General features: G+C 53.7%; 1 protein-coding gene across 3 annotated transcripts in view; it reads left to right on the top strand.

Annotated features, from left to right (window-relative positions):
• The window catches only part of ABAT (4-aminobutyrate aminotransferase), a 164,268-nt gene that overhangs the window by 138,459 nt on the left and 11,472 nt on the right, over positions 1–14,337 (top strand). For all 3 annotated transcript variants that reach the window (XM_032769066.2, XM_032769067.2, XM_075069286.1), the window contains exons 10-11: positions 1,744–1,807; positions 2,611–2,759. In XM_032769066.2, coding sequence (XP_032624957.1) covers positions 1,744–1,807; positions 2,611–2,759 — 213 coding nt within the window. The remainder of the gene's footprint in view (positions 1–1,743; positions 1,808–2,610; positions 2,760–14,337) is intronic.

Below are 14,337 nucleotides of genomic sequence, written 5' to 3'. Positions count from 1 at the left end.
AGCCAGTCACAAACCTTAATACACAAGGTTCCTAATGAAGTGGGGGGATGTGTTTAATTTGGGACACCTTCTAAGATGTGAGCATCTTGGAAATTACAGGATCTATAACTCCAGGGCCAGGTCCTTGGCCCAGGGTATGTTCCTGTTGTGTTGCTCCAGTGATGCAATGCTTAAAACTGTCTTGAAGAGGCTCCTGGAGGTGGTTCTGCTGGAAGGGGAGCTGGGATGAGCTTTAAATTGTGCCACAGCCAGGGAGAGAACTGAGTACTGGAGCACACTGTGTTTTTGCAATCTTGGACTGATGGAATGATCTCATAGGGACTATTCCAGCTGGCATGAGTTAAAGCAGCCCTATGACTAATCTGATTTATATCAGCAACCCTAGGATTGAGTGAAGTGGTAAATGTGCTAGAAGTACTTTTATCACACAGCTACATCTTGTGTGAGCTCATTGCAGTTTAGTATTAAACCCACAGTGTATTTGATCCAACCATTTTTTTGCTCGTCCTAGGAAGGGTATCTTCTGCCTCTCCAAAGCTGCAAAGGTCCCACTGAAGTCACCAGTCTTGTGATATATATGGGCTATCCTTCCTTAGTGTGAAGTTAAGGCACTCCTTGCCTCTATTCCTAGGCGTGCTGGGCCTGCTTTTCTCTCCAATGCTCCCCACCATGCGGCGGGATTGAATTATTAATAGCGAAAGAAAAACTGGTTGAGTATTTTTAGGCCCAGAATTTAGGATTTGCATTTAACAGAAGCAAACCATACAAAACATAACAGTAGAAGAGTTTCCATGAAATCCTAAAAGAAAAGAACAAATGCAGAAAGAAGAGGAGTTTGTTTAATTTTAATATTCACCTTTGGTGTTTGGAAACTAAATGTTGGGGACTTGGGAACCAGAGAGAGACAGACTGATTAGCACAAAATATAAACCAACAGCAGGAGTGGAGGGAGTTCTTTCACTTTTAAGATTAGATCACAAAGAAGGGGACTAGTCTCTTTAAAATAACCCAACAGTGTCCCTTTTAAAGTTCAGTTAATGTAAAGTTTCCATATGCTTTATATTAGTTTATTTTTCATTCAGCATCCAGTAAAGTGAATCAAAATAGAGAGGGGTGTGTGGTGATCTGAGTGCAGCACTGAGGACTCAGGTGTTGCTGTGTCTAATTGCCGCTTTGGACCCAATCCTGCAAACACCTACATACATGCTTATGCTTATAAGTATTGAAGTCATTGATCCATTTGTTGGGCACTAATTCCCTTGTGACCTTTGGCAATTTCTAAAAAATTGGGCTGATTGACACACACACACACACACACACGCTCCTGGTGTGTTGGGAAGATTAATTAGTTAGTGTTTGCCAAGCATTCTGAAGATGAAATGCTAAATTAGCCGATATTTGTCTTGAATACTCATGGTATTTACAGGAGGTCAGATAATTTTAAAGGGATGAAAAATATTTCTTGAAAGAAATGTGTGAATATACTTTACTGAACTTGCTCCCTGAAGAGTGAAACTTGCTTGGCTGTTGTCTCAACTAAAATACAAAAGTAGTAAAAATCTTCCTGTCTTTCCTAATGCTCTGATGGACGTATTCTTGACTGACTATTTGATTACAAGTAGGATGTTTATGTGTTCTTCAGTCCAGTTATGTAATCTTGCTTATGATTCCATTCCAATAAGCTACACTGCCACCTTCCTGTTGTTTGAATAGTTCATTGACATATCCTGTATTTTATTTTAGTATCCAGGATGCCCTGACTATAGTATTCTGTCCTTTATGGGTGGATTCCATGGAAGAACCATGGGTAAGAAAAACACTCCCAGTAATCTATATATTTTTTCCCTCTTCCTTTCTCAGCTGATATTGGACACAGCAGTGCATATTTATCTCATTGTATTTATATTTTTTAAATGAAAGGTTCTTTTGCAATGAATTGGTGATAGAAATACGATCAGTAAAAAAACAACAACATAGGTTTATTAAAATATTTGGAACCTAAATCTGATGCTAATGGAATTTGTTAGAAATGTACTAAAACAGCATTTTATTTCAACTGGAGGTGTGGTTAACTGTGGATTTTCATCTTCGGGAGATGGCCCAATTTCATTCTAGGCTCATTGTTTTGCTATCTACACTATTAAAAATCTACCATATTGGGGAGGACCTGGTCCTGCCAGTGCAGATGGGAGAGTGTCATATTTTAAACATTACCTAACTCTGCTGCTGCTTTGAACTTTGCAGGGCTGTAGCATGATTCAGAACATGGTTTGGTCTTCTCAGTATTGGGAAGATGAAATCCAGATTTAACCGTGGTGTCCCTTACCATCCTGAAACCAGATTCTCCTAGCTTTTTTTAAATTACATTTTAAATAGTGTGGATGCCTTCCAACACTTTAGAATGATGCTCTGCCTAGTAGAAATCCCCAAACCCACATCAATCAGTACTCCAGAAGAATCAAATATAAATTAATCTGAGCACTGCAGTTAAAATGGAACCATCCAATTCTTTCCAGTAGCTCAGAAGAAGACTGTTTCTCACCTCTCAGAATGTTTCTTTCCTTATTTCTAGTGAGCTTTTGTTTTAGTTTTTGTTTTTCTGGTTTTTAGGTTGCTTAGCTACAACTCACTCTAAAGCAATTCACAAATTAGACATTCCCTCATTTGACTGGCCAATTGCTCCATTCCCAAGACTAAAATACCCCCTGGAAGAGTTTGTGAAAGAGAATCAACAGGAAGAAGCCCGCTGTTTAGAAGAAGTGAGTACTTCACTATCTGCATTCTGTTTTCATTTTGAAATAATGAAGTTAGTGGGATTAGCTGCTGTTAACTTGGAAGAAAATTTTCAGGAATTGGAATGGCCTTCGATGAAAGCAATACTCCTTAAGCTGTTACAGTTAATAGCCTGCCTCCGCTGCCATTTAAAAGGAACTGTCTTCTATGATATTATGAATGGTCTGCAGAAATTTGCCCCAGAGTGAAATTTCACATACAAGGAAAGGTTTGTTTAAAAATGTCTGAATTAATTTTCTTGCCCAAATTTGAGAGAGGGAAATGTGCACTAGGGTGAACCTCAGTGTGCTTAGTCCTCTGAAAAGCATCTCTGTAGAAGTGACATGGATTTTCCTGCTTTTCTATCCAAAATTTCTGGATTCAGTCTCTGATCCTATAACCAGCTCCATGAAGTTATATGCCAGTGTGGCTCCCTAGTGAAGCCAATGAGGTCTTCCTGTGCAGGTGTAGTGAGGTCCTATGCAGACTCAATTGCAGGACTGAGGCTTCATTTCCATACTAAATCTGGAAATCAAGCTTCGTTCCATTCTGCCTTTCACATCCTCTCTAAGCCTACATTTTAGTCACGGCTATTTTTAGTAAAAGTCATAGACCTGTCACAAGCACTAAACAAAAATTCACAGCCCGTGACTGTCCATGACTTTTACTATATACCCCTGACTAAAACTTGGGACGTGTGGGGGGAAATTGGGGGAGACAGCCCGTGGGGTTAATGGAGCTGGGGCTTGTTCCCTGCCTAGCTCCTGAGCTCCACATGCTCCTCCTCTCTGCCCCAAACTCCAGTTCTGCAGCTCTCGTTGGCTGGGAATCGTGGCCAATAGGAGCTGAAGAGGCAGTGCCTGCCCACATAGGCAGCCTGTGGAGCTAGGAGCTAAGGGAGGGGAGTTCCTATAGCCCTTCCAGGGAACCTGCCTTAGGTAAGCATCACCCCATCCCCAGCCTCCCATGACTAAACTCCTGCTGTTAGGGGGGCAGGGCAGGAGAAGGGAAGGCGAAACTGGCCTAGGGGCTGCCCGAGCTGCTCAGGTGGCCCCAGGGCCAGGCACACCAGCCACTGCAGCAGTCACAGAGGTCACGGAAAGTCATGGAATCTGTGACTTCCGTGACCTCTGTGACAAACACGGAGCCTTCATCATCACTAATAGCAATCCTGCAGTCAGAATATAGCTGATATTTCTGTTGACGCATAATGCAGAACAAAGTCCAGGTTGCTGTGCTAAGATAAGTAAATGTTTGTTGTTTTATTAGAAATAACTCTGGGCAGACACATGTTGTTGAGTAAAGAGGTGTATGGTTTTTTCATAGCCACTTTTCAGCATGATCTTAACATAGCTTAAATATTCCCCTTTCGTGATTCTCAATATTCTGGTCAACTCTTCCTGATTATTAGATATTTGTGCTTCAGGAAGAGTTTTATCCTGCTTATCAAGCCTCTTCTTTCCTCTGCACAATCCTGCAGCAAAGCTATGCAGAACATGGTAGGTTTCTGTGTTATTTCTATGAATATTATATCTGCCCCTATTTAGCTGTTCAGTGTTATTCTGTATAACTGCTGTGACAAAATTCCTCCTCTACTTTGGTGGGTCCTGCGCTTTTGGGCACGATTTGTCACACTTCGTGGCTTCTTTCCCCACAAGTCTGGTTATTCAACTCCTCTAGTTGCTTGTCCTGTCCTCTCCGAGGTTTGGGGGAACCGGCCACCCTCTTACTCCGGTTCAGCCCAGGGGCCCTGTGGATTTGCATTGTCTTAGGCCTCTTATTGTAACAGCAGATGAATCAACTCCTGCGGGCTACTTCCCCATGGCCTCCTCCAAACACCTTCTTTATCCTCACCACAGGACATTCCTCTTGGTGTCTGTCTGATAATGCTTGTACTCCGTAGTCCTCCAGCAGCACACCCTCTCACTCTCAGCTCCTTGCACCTCTTGCTTCTAGCTCCTCACACGCACTTCCTCTCCTTTGGCGGCTCCTCGCCTGACTGGAGTGAGCTCCTTTTTAAACCCAGGTGCCCTGATTAGCCTGCCTTGATTGGCTGCAGGTGATCTAATCAGCCTGTCTGCCTTAATTGGTTCTAGCAGGTTCCTGATTACTCTAGTGCAGCCCCTGCTCTTGGTCACTCAGGGAACAGAAAACTACTCATCCAGTGACCAGTATATTTGCCCTCTACCAAACTCATGTACCCCACTGGTCTGGATCTGTCATACTGCATGTGAGTAAAGCAGAGGAGGTAGTTACTGGGAAAACAAACAGGAAATAAAATAATGACAGATAAGGTATTTCTGCAGAGAATACCAAGGGTCCTCAACCGAACAGTGGAGAAGCTATTAATAGGGAAATGTGCCCTTGCATGGCTCCAGTCAAGTAGCTAGTTTATTTTTCCAAATCCAAACATAGGATCAAAAGGATACTAAACCCTTAAAGTCCTCTGTCTAGTGAGCAGGCGGGAGCAGCTGGACGTAAGGCTGTGACAGAGATACTGAGGATATGTCTACACTGCGATTAAAAACCCACAGCTACCCCATGCCAGCTGACTCGGCCTCAAACTAAGGGGCTGTGTAATTGCAGTGTAGAGGTTCAGGCTTGGGCTGGAGCCTGGGCTCCTGGACCCTGCAAGGTGGAAGAGTCTCAGAGTTCAGGCTGCAGCCTGAGCCCGAACATCTGGATTGCAGTTAAACAGCCGCTTAGCCTGAGCCACATGAGCCAGAGTCAGCTGGTATGGGCCAGCCGTGGGGTTTTAATTGCAGTGTAGACATACCCTGAGAGTATGCTGCATGGGCTGTCTCTCCCAGCCCAAGAGTAGGAATGTCTCGGCTGATTGGAACTTACCCATAACTTGCAAGGAGGAAATGAAGTTTAAGTAAGGTTCCTGTATGTCAGCCTTATTTGTTATTTTAACCCATTTCTCTGACTACTGTGTTCTTGCTGACTAATAAGTAGTACTTTGTTTTGAAAAGGCTGAATACATATATTTTGTGGTTACAGAACTTCCAAGAGAAAATACTCCTGCAAGGAGCCATGCCAGATTGGCACTGATAAAGGAACCATGGTGGGAAACAGGGGTGCCGCAGCTGAGGAACACCCAGTCTGAGGCTATGTCTACACCACTGCGGTAAGTCGACCTACGCTACGCAACTCCAGCTGGAGTCAACGTACCTTAGGTCGAGTTACTGCGGGGTCTACACTGCAGGGGGTTGACGAGAGAAAATCTCCCATAGACTTACCTTACTCTTCTCGTCAGGGGTAGAGTACATGGGTCGACTGGAGAGCAATCTGCAGTCGATTTGGTGGGTCTTTACTAGGCCTGCTAAATCGACCACCAGTGGCTCGATCTCAGAGCATCGATCCCTGCTGTAGTGTAGACCTGCCCTGAGAGTGGCAATGAAGTGGAGGCCCCAAGCCCATCACCTTGAAGCACGTCCTCACAAGAGACTGCAGAGGGTTACAAGGCATAGCAGCTCTGTGATCTCAAACACAACAGTGATGAATTTGAGACCTCATAACTATTTATACTTCAACAGGTTAGGATATCCTAAACAAAGCACTATTACTCCACAGCAGGATCATTCAGATGGGCATGTTGGGTAATACTGGAGAGGTTTATTTATTTATTTTATTCAAACCTGGTGTGACAGACCCAGACCAGTGGGGTACAGGAGTCTGGTCCTATTGGTATCCAGGAGGTGGGCAGGCAAAGCCTGCCCACTTCTAAAAGACCTCCCCCTAGCCTAAAGGGAGGATCCACAGGTCCGTGACACCAAATAAGTACGGGGGACGACTAATGAAAAAACAGGATCAGGAGTGAGGTCATAGGGCTATACTAAGGGAACCGGATGGGGACACCGAGCAGAGTACCCCAGACAACGCCCGCTGCTCCTCAAAAGTGTCAAGGGAGCCAGTGGATGCCGCCCAGAGGAACTCTGCTGGATGCGTTAACGGATGGAGGAGCAGAAGTAGGCCCCACAGTCGCAGGAAATCCCGTCGGCCAACCTCCTCTCCCTGGTTTTGTAGATGGCTAGTTTGGTTAGGGCCAAGAGGAGTTGACAAGGAGATCCCTTGTCTTTGTGGGGCCATGGATGGGGAGTGCATAGATAAACAGGTGAGGGGAAAAGTGCAACCAAAAATGAAATAAAAGGTTCAAGAGGAGCCAGAACAGGTGCTGCAATCCGGCGCACTCTAAATAAATGTGTGTCAGGGTCTCTTTTATGCCACAAAAAGGGCAGGTGTTGGGGACGGGGTAAACCGCGCCAAGTACACGCCCGTGGTCACTGCCCCGTGAAGGAGCCACCAACTGACATCCCCGGCGGGCCTCGGGACCAGGGCAGAGTATAAGCTGGCCCACCTGGGCCTCTTACCCTCGAGAGGTGGCAGGAGGTCCCACCATTTGGTATCAGGGTGGGATGCGAGGGTGAGGTAGTGGAGAGTGTGGAGCACGAACATGTACAGGTGTTTCCGTGGCGCGGCCTGGAACAGAACCGACTGCAGATTGTGCAGCCGGCTCACAGTAAAAGGATGGAGGGGGCCGATTGGATCCACCGGGCAGGGGCCCGATAAAAATGTCCATGGGGTCTAGGGTGGAGGGTGGGCAGGGCATGCCCTCTCGCAGGACCCGGTCGAGGTAAGCCCGAGCAGCAGGCAGTAAAGCGCCCTTCACCTCCTGAAGTACGTGCCGGGGAGCACGAGGTCTGGAGAGCCCCATGCACTGAGCGAGCATCAGGGGATCCAGCCAGTCTCCCCGGTCATAGTCCAGGAGGTCTCCGACCCTGGTGTGACTCCTGCCAAGACCAGCCTCTGGCGCACCGCGGGGGCTCCGCCACCTGCACACGAAGCTGGGGATTGTGTAGCAGGCGCTCCGCGAGGAGATCGGCCCCCACAGTGACTGCCATGGACCTGGTCGTTGAAAAGAGCTTCCAGATCTGGAGGAGGTCTTGGTAGAAGACCAGCAGCCCGGAGAGGTCTCAGGGAAGACCTCTCGGATGGAGGTAAAAAAGCTGCCGGTTGTATCGGAGCCCTCTGAAGCAGCAGAGGAAGGCTTGCGCCAATACACTCCACGCCAGACTACCTGCACCATACAGGAGTCTCTGCAGGGCCTGGTGGTGGAAAACATGGACCTGAGTGTGTAGGCATTTCAGGTCCTGTCTTCCCTCCTCCAGGGGCAGGTGGAGGACACCTGCAGAGACCCAGGGTATCCCTGGCCAAAAGAACTCCAGGGATACCGGAGGTTGGCCAAGAAACCCAGGGCTGGGACCAGGATGTTGAGCCAGTACCAGAGCATGGGCAGGACCAATTGATTGAGCACCAGTGCCCTCCCTCAACGGGAGAGGCACTGGAGTAGTCCCGTGCATTTCCAGAGCCGCCCCGTCACCCTGCCCTCTAAACCGTGCCAGTTCTCCGGCGGAGACGGATACATGGCAGAAAGGTAAACGCCGAGATAGAGCAGCGGACCCGTGCTCCACCGGATGGCCTGAAGCATGGGTGGGAGGGAGCTTGCCTGCCACCTGTCCCCGACCACCAGGCCAGACCATCCTTGACCCAGTTGACTCGGGCGGGGGAGGTCGCCGAGTAGATGGCCTGGCAAGCCTCCACCTGCACCAAGTCACCCGGGTCCTAGACCACGAGTAGCACATCGTTGGCGTACGCTGACAGAACCAGCCGTGGCTCCGGCTCTCGAAGCACCAACCCCATCAGCCTCCGACGGAGGAGACAGAGGACAGGCTCGATCACCAGAGCGTACAGCTGACCCAAGAGGGGACACCCCTGCCGCACTCCTCGCCCAAGCCTGACTAGACACTCCGCAGAACCGTACAACACCTGGAGAAAACCCACAAACCGGGTCCGAAGCCAAACGCTCGCAGAGTGCTCAGGGGATACCTGTGGTCCACCCTGTCAAATGCCTTTTCCTGATCCAGGGACAAGAGGGCGAATGACAGACCATCCCTACACCCTAATTCCAGAAGGTCCCGGACCAGATACAAGTTATCAAAGATTGTGCGGCCAGGTCTGATCTGGGTGGATCACGTCCGCCAGCACGGACCCTGGCCGCATCGAGATGGCTTTTGCAACGATTTTGTAGTCTGTGCTGAGGAGTGAGATGGGATGCCAATTCCATAAGTCGTGGAGGTCACCCCTCTTCAGCAATAAGGCGAGCACGGCTCACCTGCACGACAGAGGGAGGACCCCACTCTGCAAAGACTCGGCCCAGACGGTGACCAGGTCTGGGCGAGGACGTCCCAGAACATGCAGTAGAACTCCACAGTCAGCCCGTCCATACCTGGAGATTTATTGGTGGGCGTGCGACGGAGGGCTTCCAAGAACTCGGCCAGAGTGAGAGGCAGCTCTAGCCAGTCCTGGTTGCCCATGCTGACCGTCAGGAGTCCATCCCAGAGCACTCTACAAGCGTTAGGATCGGTCGGATCCGGGGAGAAAAGAGTCACGTAGAAGGCTCTGGCCCTCTCGCCCATCTCCGCCAGATCCGTAAGGGGGGTGCCGTCCTCCACCAGGAGGCAGGTGACGTGCTTCTTGGCCTCTCTCCTTTTCTTCAGGGCATAGAAGAAGTGGGAGCCGCGATCCATCTCTCGAAGGAGGTGGATGCGGGATCAAACAAAGGCACCCCGGGCCTGATGGTCTTCGAGGGCCCGGAGCTCCTCCCGCTTCTCCCGGCACGCTCCGCAGAGGGATGGATCCTCGGGGCTGGTGGCCAGACACCTCTCCAGCTCCAAGACCTCCTGTTCCAACTGCCCTATCGCCGCATCCCTCCGTCGACTGGTGCCCTGGGTGTAGTCATGGCAGAAGAGACGGGCACGCACCTTCCCCAGATCCCTCCACCACCGTGCCGAGGGAAGGGCGCGCCTCTGCTCTCGCCAGGCCAGCCAGAACTCCCGGAAGGACACCACGAAGCCCGCATCCTCCAGCAAACTACTATTAAAGTACTAATAGGCCAGCCCTGGCCTCTCCACACAGAGAGAGGCAGTCACGGTGGCAGGGTGGTGATCTGAAAAGGGGGATGGCCAAACGCTGGAGGAGTGGGCTCGTGAAAGGTGGAAACGCAACAGGTAAATGCGGTCCAGCCAGGAATGGCACGACTGATGGGCCTCCACCCAGACGAAGGTGAACGTCGAGACAAGTGGCGATTGACGATCTCCCAGAGGACGTCCGCGGCAGCTGGGCACTGCTCAGTCCCCGAGCGGTCTCATTCCTCAAGGGTGGTGTTAAAGTCCCCGCCCAGGACCAGGCACTCATAAGGATCCAGGGAACCGAGGAAGGCGGAAGCCTGCTGATAAAAACGCAACCTCTCCGGGCCCGATGTCGGGGTGTAAACGTTGACAAGATTAACCACAAGCCCCTCCATACGGACTCGGAGATGCAGTAGGCGGCCCGGCACAGCCTCAGCGACCCCCAGCACCTCGGGCCGTAGGTCAGGGGAGAACAGGGTCGCCACTCCAGCCGTGCAGACCGAGAGGTGGCTAAAGTAGACCCCCCACTCCAGCCGCCAGCTAGCTTCAGCGGCCGGATCTGTATGGGTCTCCTGCAGGAAAACCACAGAGTACCTGCATCCCGAAGGAAGGAGAGCACCTGGCTCCTGTGGAGACCCATTCTAGAGCCCCGGGTGTTTAATGTGGTAAAGATGATTGGTGCCATGAGGAGGGCTGGGGGGATCCTCACCGGCAGACACGCCCACGGCCTCTGTCGGGCCACACAGCAGTCCATGACCTACCCCATAGGTGAGTAAAAAGTCACAGAAGAGGCGGACCCGCTGGTAGACCACAGCGGCCTGCTTCCCGGTCCTCTTACCCTCCCCCATGAGAGTCCCTGCGTCCCGGAGGACCTGATGGAAATCCCCCCACTGTTGGAGCGCAAGCTGGACTTTGTTACGGGAGTCACGGACGTCCTCAAGGAACTCCCGCAGCTCCTCCTTCAGCGCATGGGGGGGCAGGGTCACTGATCTACGACTGTCCCCCAGTGGGGCCCCGTCACAGCCCCGTGGCCCACCGAGGAGGGCAGGCAGGGGGCAGACCCCTGACGTGGCGTCCGATGGGCTGACGCCACGCGACCTGCCCCACTCCCCGGTTCAACGGGGGCGGCGTAAGGAAAACAGCAGCCCTCAATGGGTTGGGATGGGGAAAAACAACTAAAACCACTCCCTGGGGAGTATCCCCAGGGGCGGCACTGGCAGCACGGGAGGTGGAGGGGACAAGGACAGGGCTGGCATCAGGAATAGGGTAGGGGACAGGAGTAGAGCGAGGATCAGGAAGGGAACCAGAGAGGGGAGCAGAAGTAGGATCCTGAACCTCAATAGTCGGGCCACTGGAAGGTGGCCCCTCCTAGTTAGGTTCAGAGATCTGAGGAGTGGGAAGGAGACCCCCAACGATGCCGGGCTCAGCCACTATGGTTTGGGCGGTAGCCTCGACATCAGGAGACGGATGGTCGTCAACGGGGTCCCTGCCCGGGAAGGAGGTTGGGTGCTCCACACCCAAGAGGGACACCCCCTGGGAACCAGGTCCCAGCAGCGGGGCACCGGCTGTCGCCTCAATGGGCTCGGTGGCAGTCAGCAGGGTGCCACCTGCTGCTGGGCGATTCCAGGGGACCCTCAGAGGCGGGAGCAGAAGCAGCGGTTAGGGGAAGGGAACATAGGGACAAGGGGACTGGGGTGAGGTCGCCCAGATTGAGGCCCACCAGCAGAACGTCGTCCTCCCCCTGCGTGACCGGGGTCAGACCCAGGGCCTCTATCTCCTCATAGATAGAAGGGAGATCACCGTCCACCACCCCAGGGCCTTCCCCGCCAGCACCCGAGGCGACACCGACCTTGGCACTTGCAGGGGCTTCGGATGGGAAGGGGGCGAGAGAGGCTCCCTCAGGGGCTTCCACGGGAAGGGACCCTGGAGGAGGGGCAGTGTCACCTTCCGGTGCTGCCACAGTGTCCCCAGCCGGCACTACAGAACGGGAGTCATCAGGGGGCAAGGCAGAAAGCTAGTCATCGGTGCCCCCTTCCTGCTCTTCTGAGGGGTCTCCAAATCTAAAGGAAGTAATGGGCCCGAGCCTTCCACTTGCTCCACTTCCCCTGCACTAATGACCAGCCCTCCATGGCATTGTCCGAGGGCTGGCTAACAGGGGTCGGGTCGGGGGGCAAGGGCCGTGGCTGAAGGACTCGGGGAGGCAATGGTGAGGTAGCAGGAATGAGGGAGGATTCCCCCTAAGGCGAGCCCTCTCTCACGCCTGGTGGTATCTCCGCCGCACCCTCCTCCACGGTGGCGGACCGAGAAAGAGGAGGGGCAGCTTCGGTTGCCGGGCAGCCAGGGTTATCGGCGATGACAGGGCTGGTGCCTTGCCGGGGTTCGGGGATACCGGACGCTCCTCCGTGCCGGGCCAAGGGGCAGTCCCTCCAGATGTGCCCCACGGCCCGGCAGAGGTAGCACTGGGCCTCCCCTGTCGAATAATGCACCCAGTAGTGGGCTCCCTGGTAGGGGACCAGAAAGGACCCTCGAGCACCTCTCCGCCACGTGCCGCCGGCTGCAGTTGAAGCTGCACTTACCAGTGGAACGAGAGGACGTGACGGAGGGCGGAGTTCTTGCAGCCCAACAGGAGAGGGCTGATGATGGAGATGGGGCAGAAAGGGCGGGCAGCAGGGCGGCACTGGGCAGGAGGAGAGGGATGGAGGTCAGGATCAAGCGGACCCCCAGGTCTTCCAATGGCTCCAGGGGGACTAACACGCCCCCCACCGCCAAGTCCATCTCTACTGCCTCCTGGGCGGCGGCCTCCGACGCCAGGAAGAAGACCACCCTCCCGTATATTTTGGAGGCCGCCACGATGGCTGTGGGCCCTACCACCCTCACCAACGCCTGCACATAGGTCTCCATGTGGGGCGAGGCGGGCACCAGGAGGCAACGGACACCGTGCTTTCTGGTCAAGGTGGGGAAGGGGCCTTGGCCGCTATAGATGATAGCGGAAGCAGCGGTCGGAGGAGCAGTGGCAGGCAGGGGGCGGCTGCCACCTGGGTGTACGCCTTGGGGGCCGGGGGAGGGACACCCCCAGAGCTAGTGAAGGGAGCAGCAGGGAGGGATGCCGCGGCCGGTAGCGAGGCTGCGGCAGCGGGGGCAGTCTCTGCCATGCAGGGCCTGGCCTTTTTAGCGGGGCTCTTACCCTTCTACCCACCCTGACCCTTCCCACCGGCTGGGGGGGCTCCCCCCAAATCAGAAGGGGCGAGGGACGTGGCAGCAGCGGAGGTCTCTCCAGTACTCACCGCCGCCAGTGCCCCAGCAGGGGCGGTGGTAGGTGGATCGGCCGCGACGGTCGAGGCATAGGCAAGGGCAGCAGACACGGGGGCAGGTGGAGGAGGGGCAGTGGGAGCATCGCGAGGGGTCCCCCCCTGCCACGTCCCCCACCATAACGAGAGCGGGGAGGGGGATAAACAGCGAGGGGAGGGGAAGGAGAGGAGGCGACCGCCCCTCCCCGCTAGGCTGCAGGCAGGGGAGGAGGGCGCCAGAAAGGGAAGGCTAAAGGGGTGGTGGGGAGTAACCAAGGACCTAAGGGTGGGAGGGTTTCAGGGCACCGACGCAGAGGGGATCTCTGGCTCCCCTAGTTGGACTAGGGGATCAGAGGGGACAACGGCAGAGGCGGGGTGCAGTGAACAAGGAGAAACCAAACGGGGAAGGGCACAAGCACATGGGAGGGGGCATGGGCGCACGAGGGGAGGGACTAATCAGGGCAGGGGGAGCACAAGGTCTGGGGGGGGAAGGGCGAGCTGGGAATGGGTAGAGGGACCACGGGGAGAGCTGCAGGGCTGGGGCAGAACTATCAGGGCCACAGAGGGAAATAGATGGGGCGGACAAATGTGGCAAAGGAAAGGGGTCAGTCCAGGGGGAGGGGGATGGGAGGGTGCGCTCATGGGCATTTGTGCCAAAAAGTCAATGGTGAGCTGCTGCTGCTGCAGGCCCAAATGATGGAAGTGGCGGGTGAGCCAGGTAGCAGCTCAGTCCCAGAGGCAGGAGGCCGAAGCAGAAGAAAACAGCCAGCGGGGGTGATAGAGGGGCAACAATGGTGGTGGGGGCGAAGGGAGACATGGATGGACTGGGGGCAGGCTTCATGCCACACCCTTGGTGTCCCAACACAGTCCAAACTCCACCACAAGAGCACAGTCAAAAAGACTCAGTCCAGAAAAGCCCCCTCCATCAGTGGTCTTCATGTGTCTCCCAGCAGTAGGGTGTCCTCTCCTCCTCCTCCTCGGGCACAACAGCTCCGCCCAACAGCCACAGTAGCCTGAGCAGCTCCAGGTGGTGGTGGTCTGGTGTCCAGGCAGGAGGGACCCTGCTCAGATGGTGGTGTCCTCAGCAACAAGAGTTGGGGTCCCTCACTCCCCTCCTTCTCTGGAAAGCAGACCTTCAGCAGCCTTCCCCTCCCCCCCAGGGCTGTAGGTGGAGTAACAGCAGCAATTGAGTGGGGGCGGGGGGTGAGGGGATCAGCAGCCAGCCAGCTAGAGGGTAGCAGAGAAGGGGGGAGGCGGGGATGGAAGTGATAGTGTCTGGCCCAGCCAAGGAAGCAGCAGGAAGAGCA

This window comes from Chelonoidis abingdonii, chromosome 9, assembly GCF_003597395.2.
Source record: "Chelonoidis abingdonii isolate Lonesome George chromosome 9, CheloAbing_2.0, whole genome shotgun sequence".
Classification (NCBI taxonomy): Eukaryota; Metazoa; Chordata; order Testudines; family Testudinidae; genus Chelonoidis; species Chelonoidis abingdonii.
This window is presented reverse-complemented; position numbering and strand designations above follow the sequence as displayed.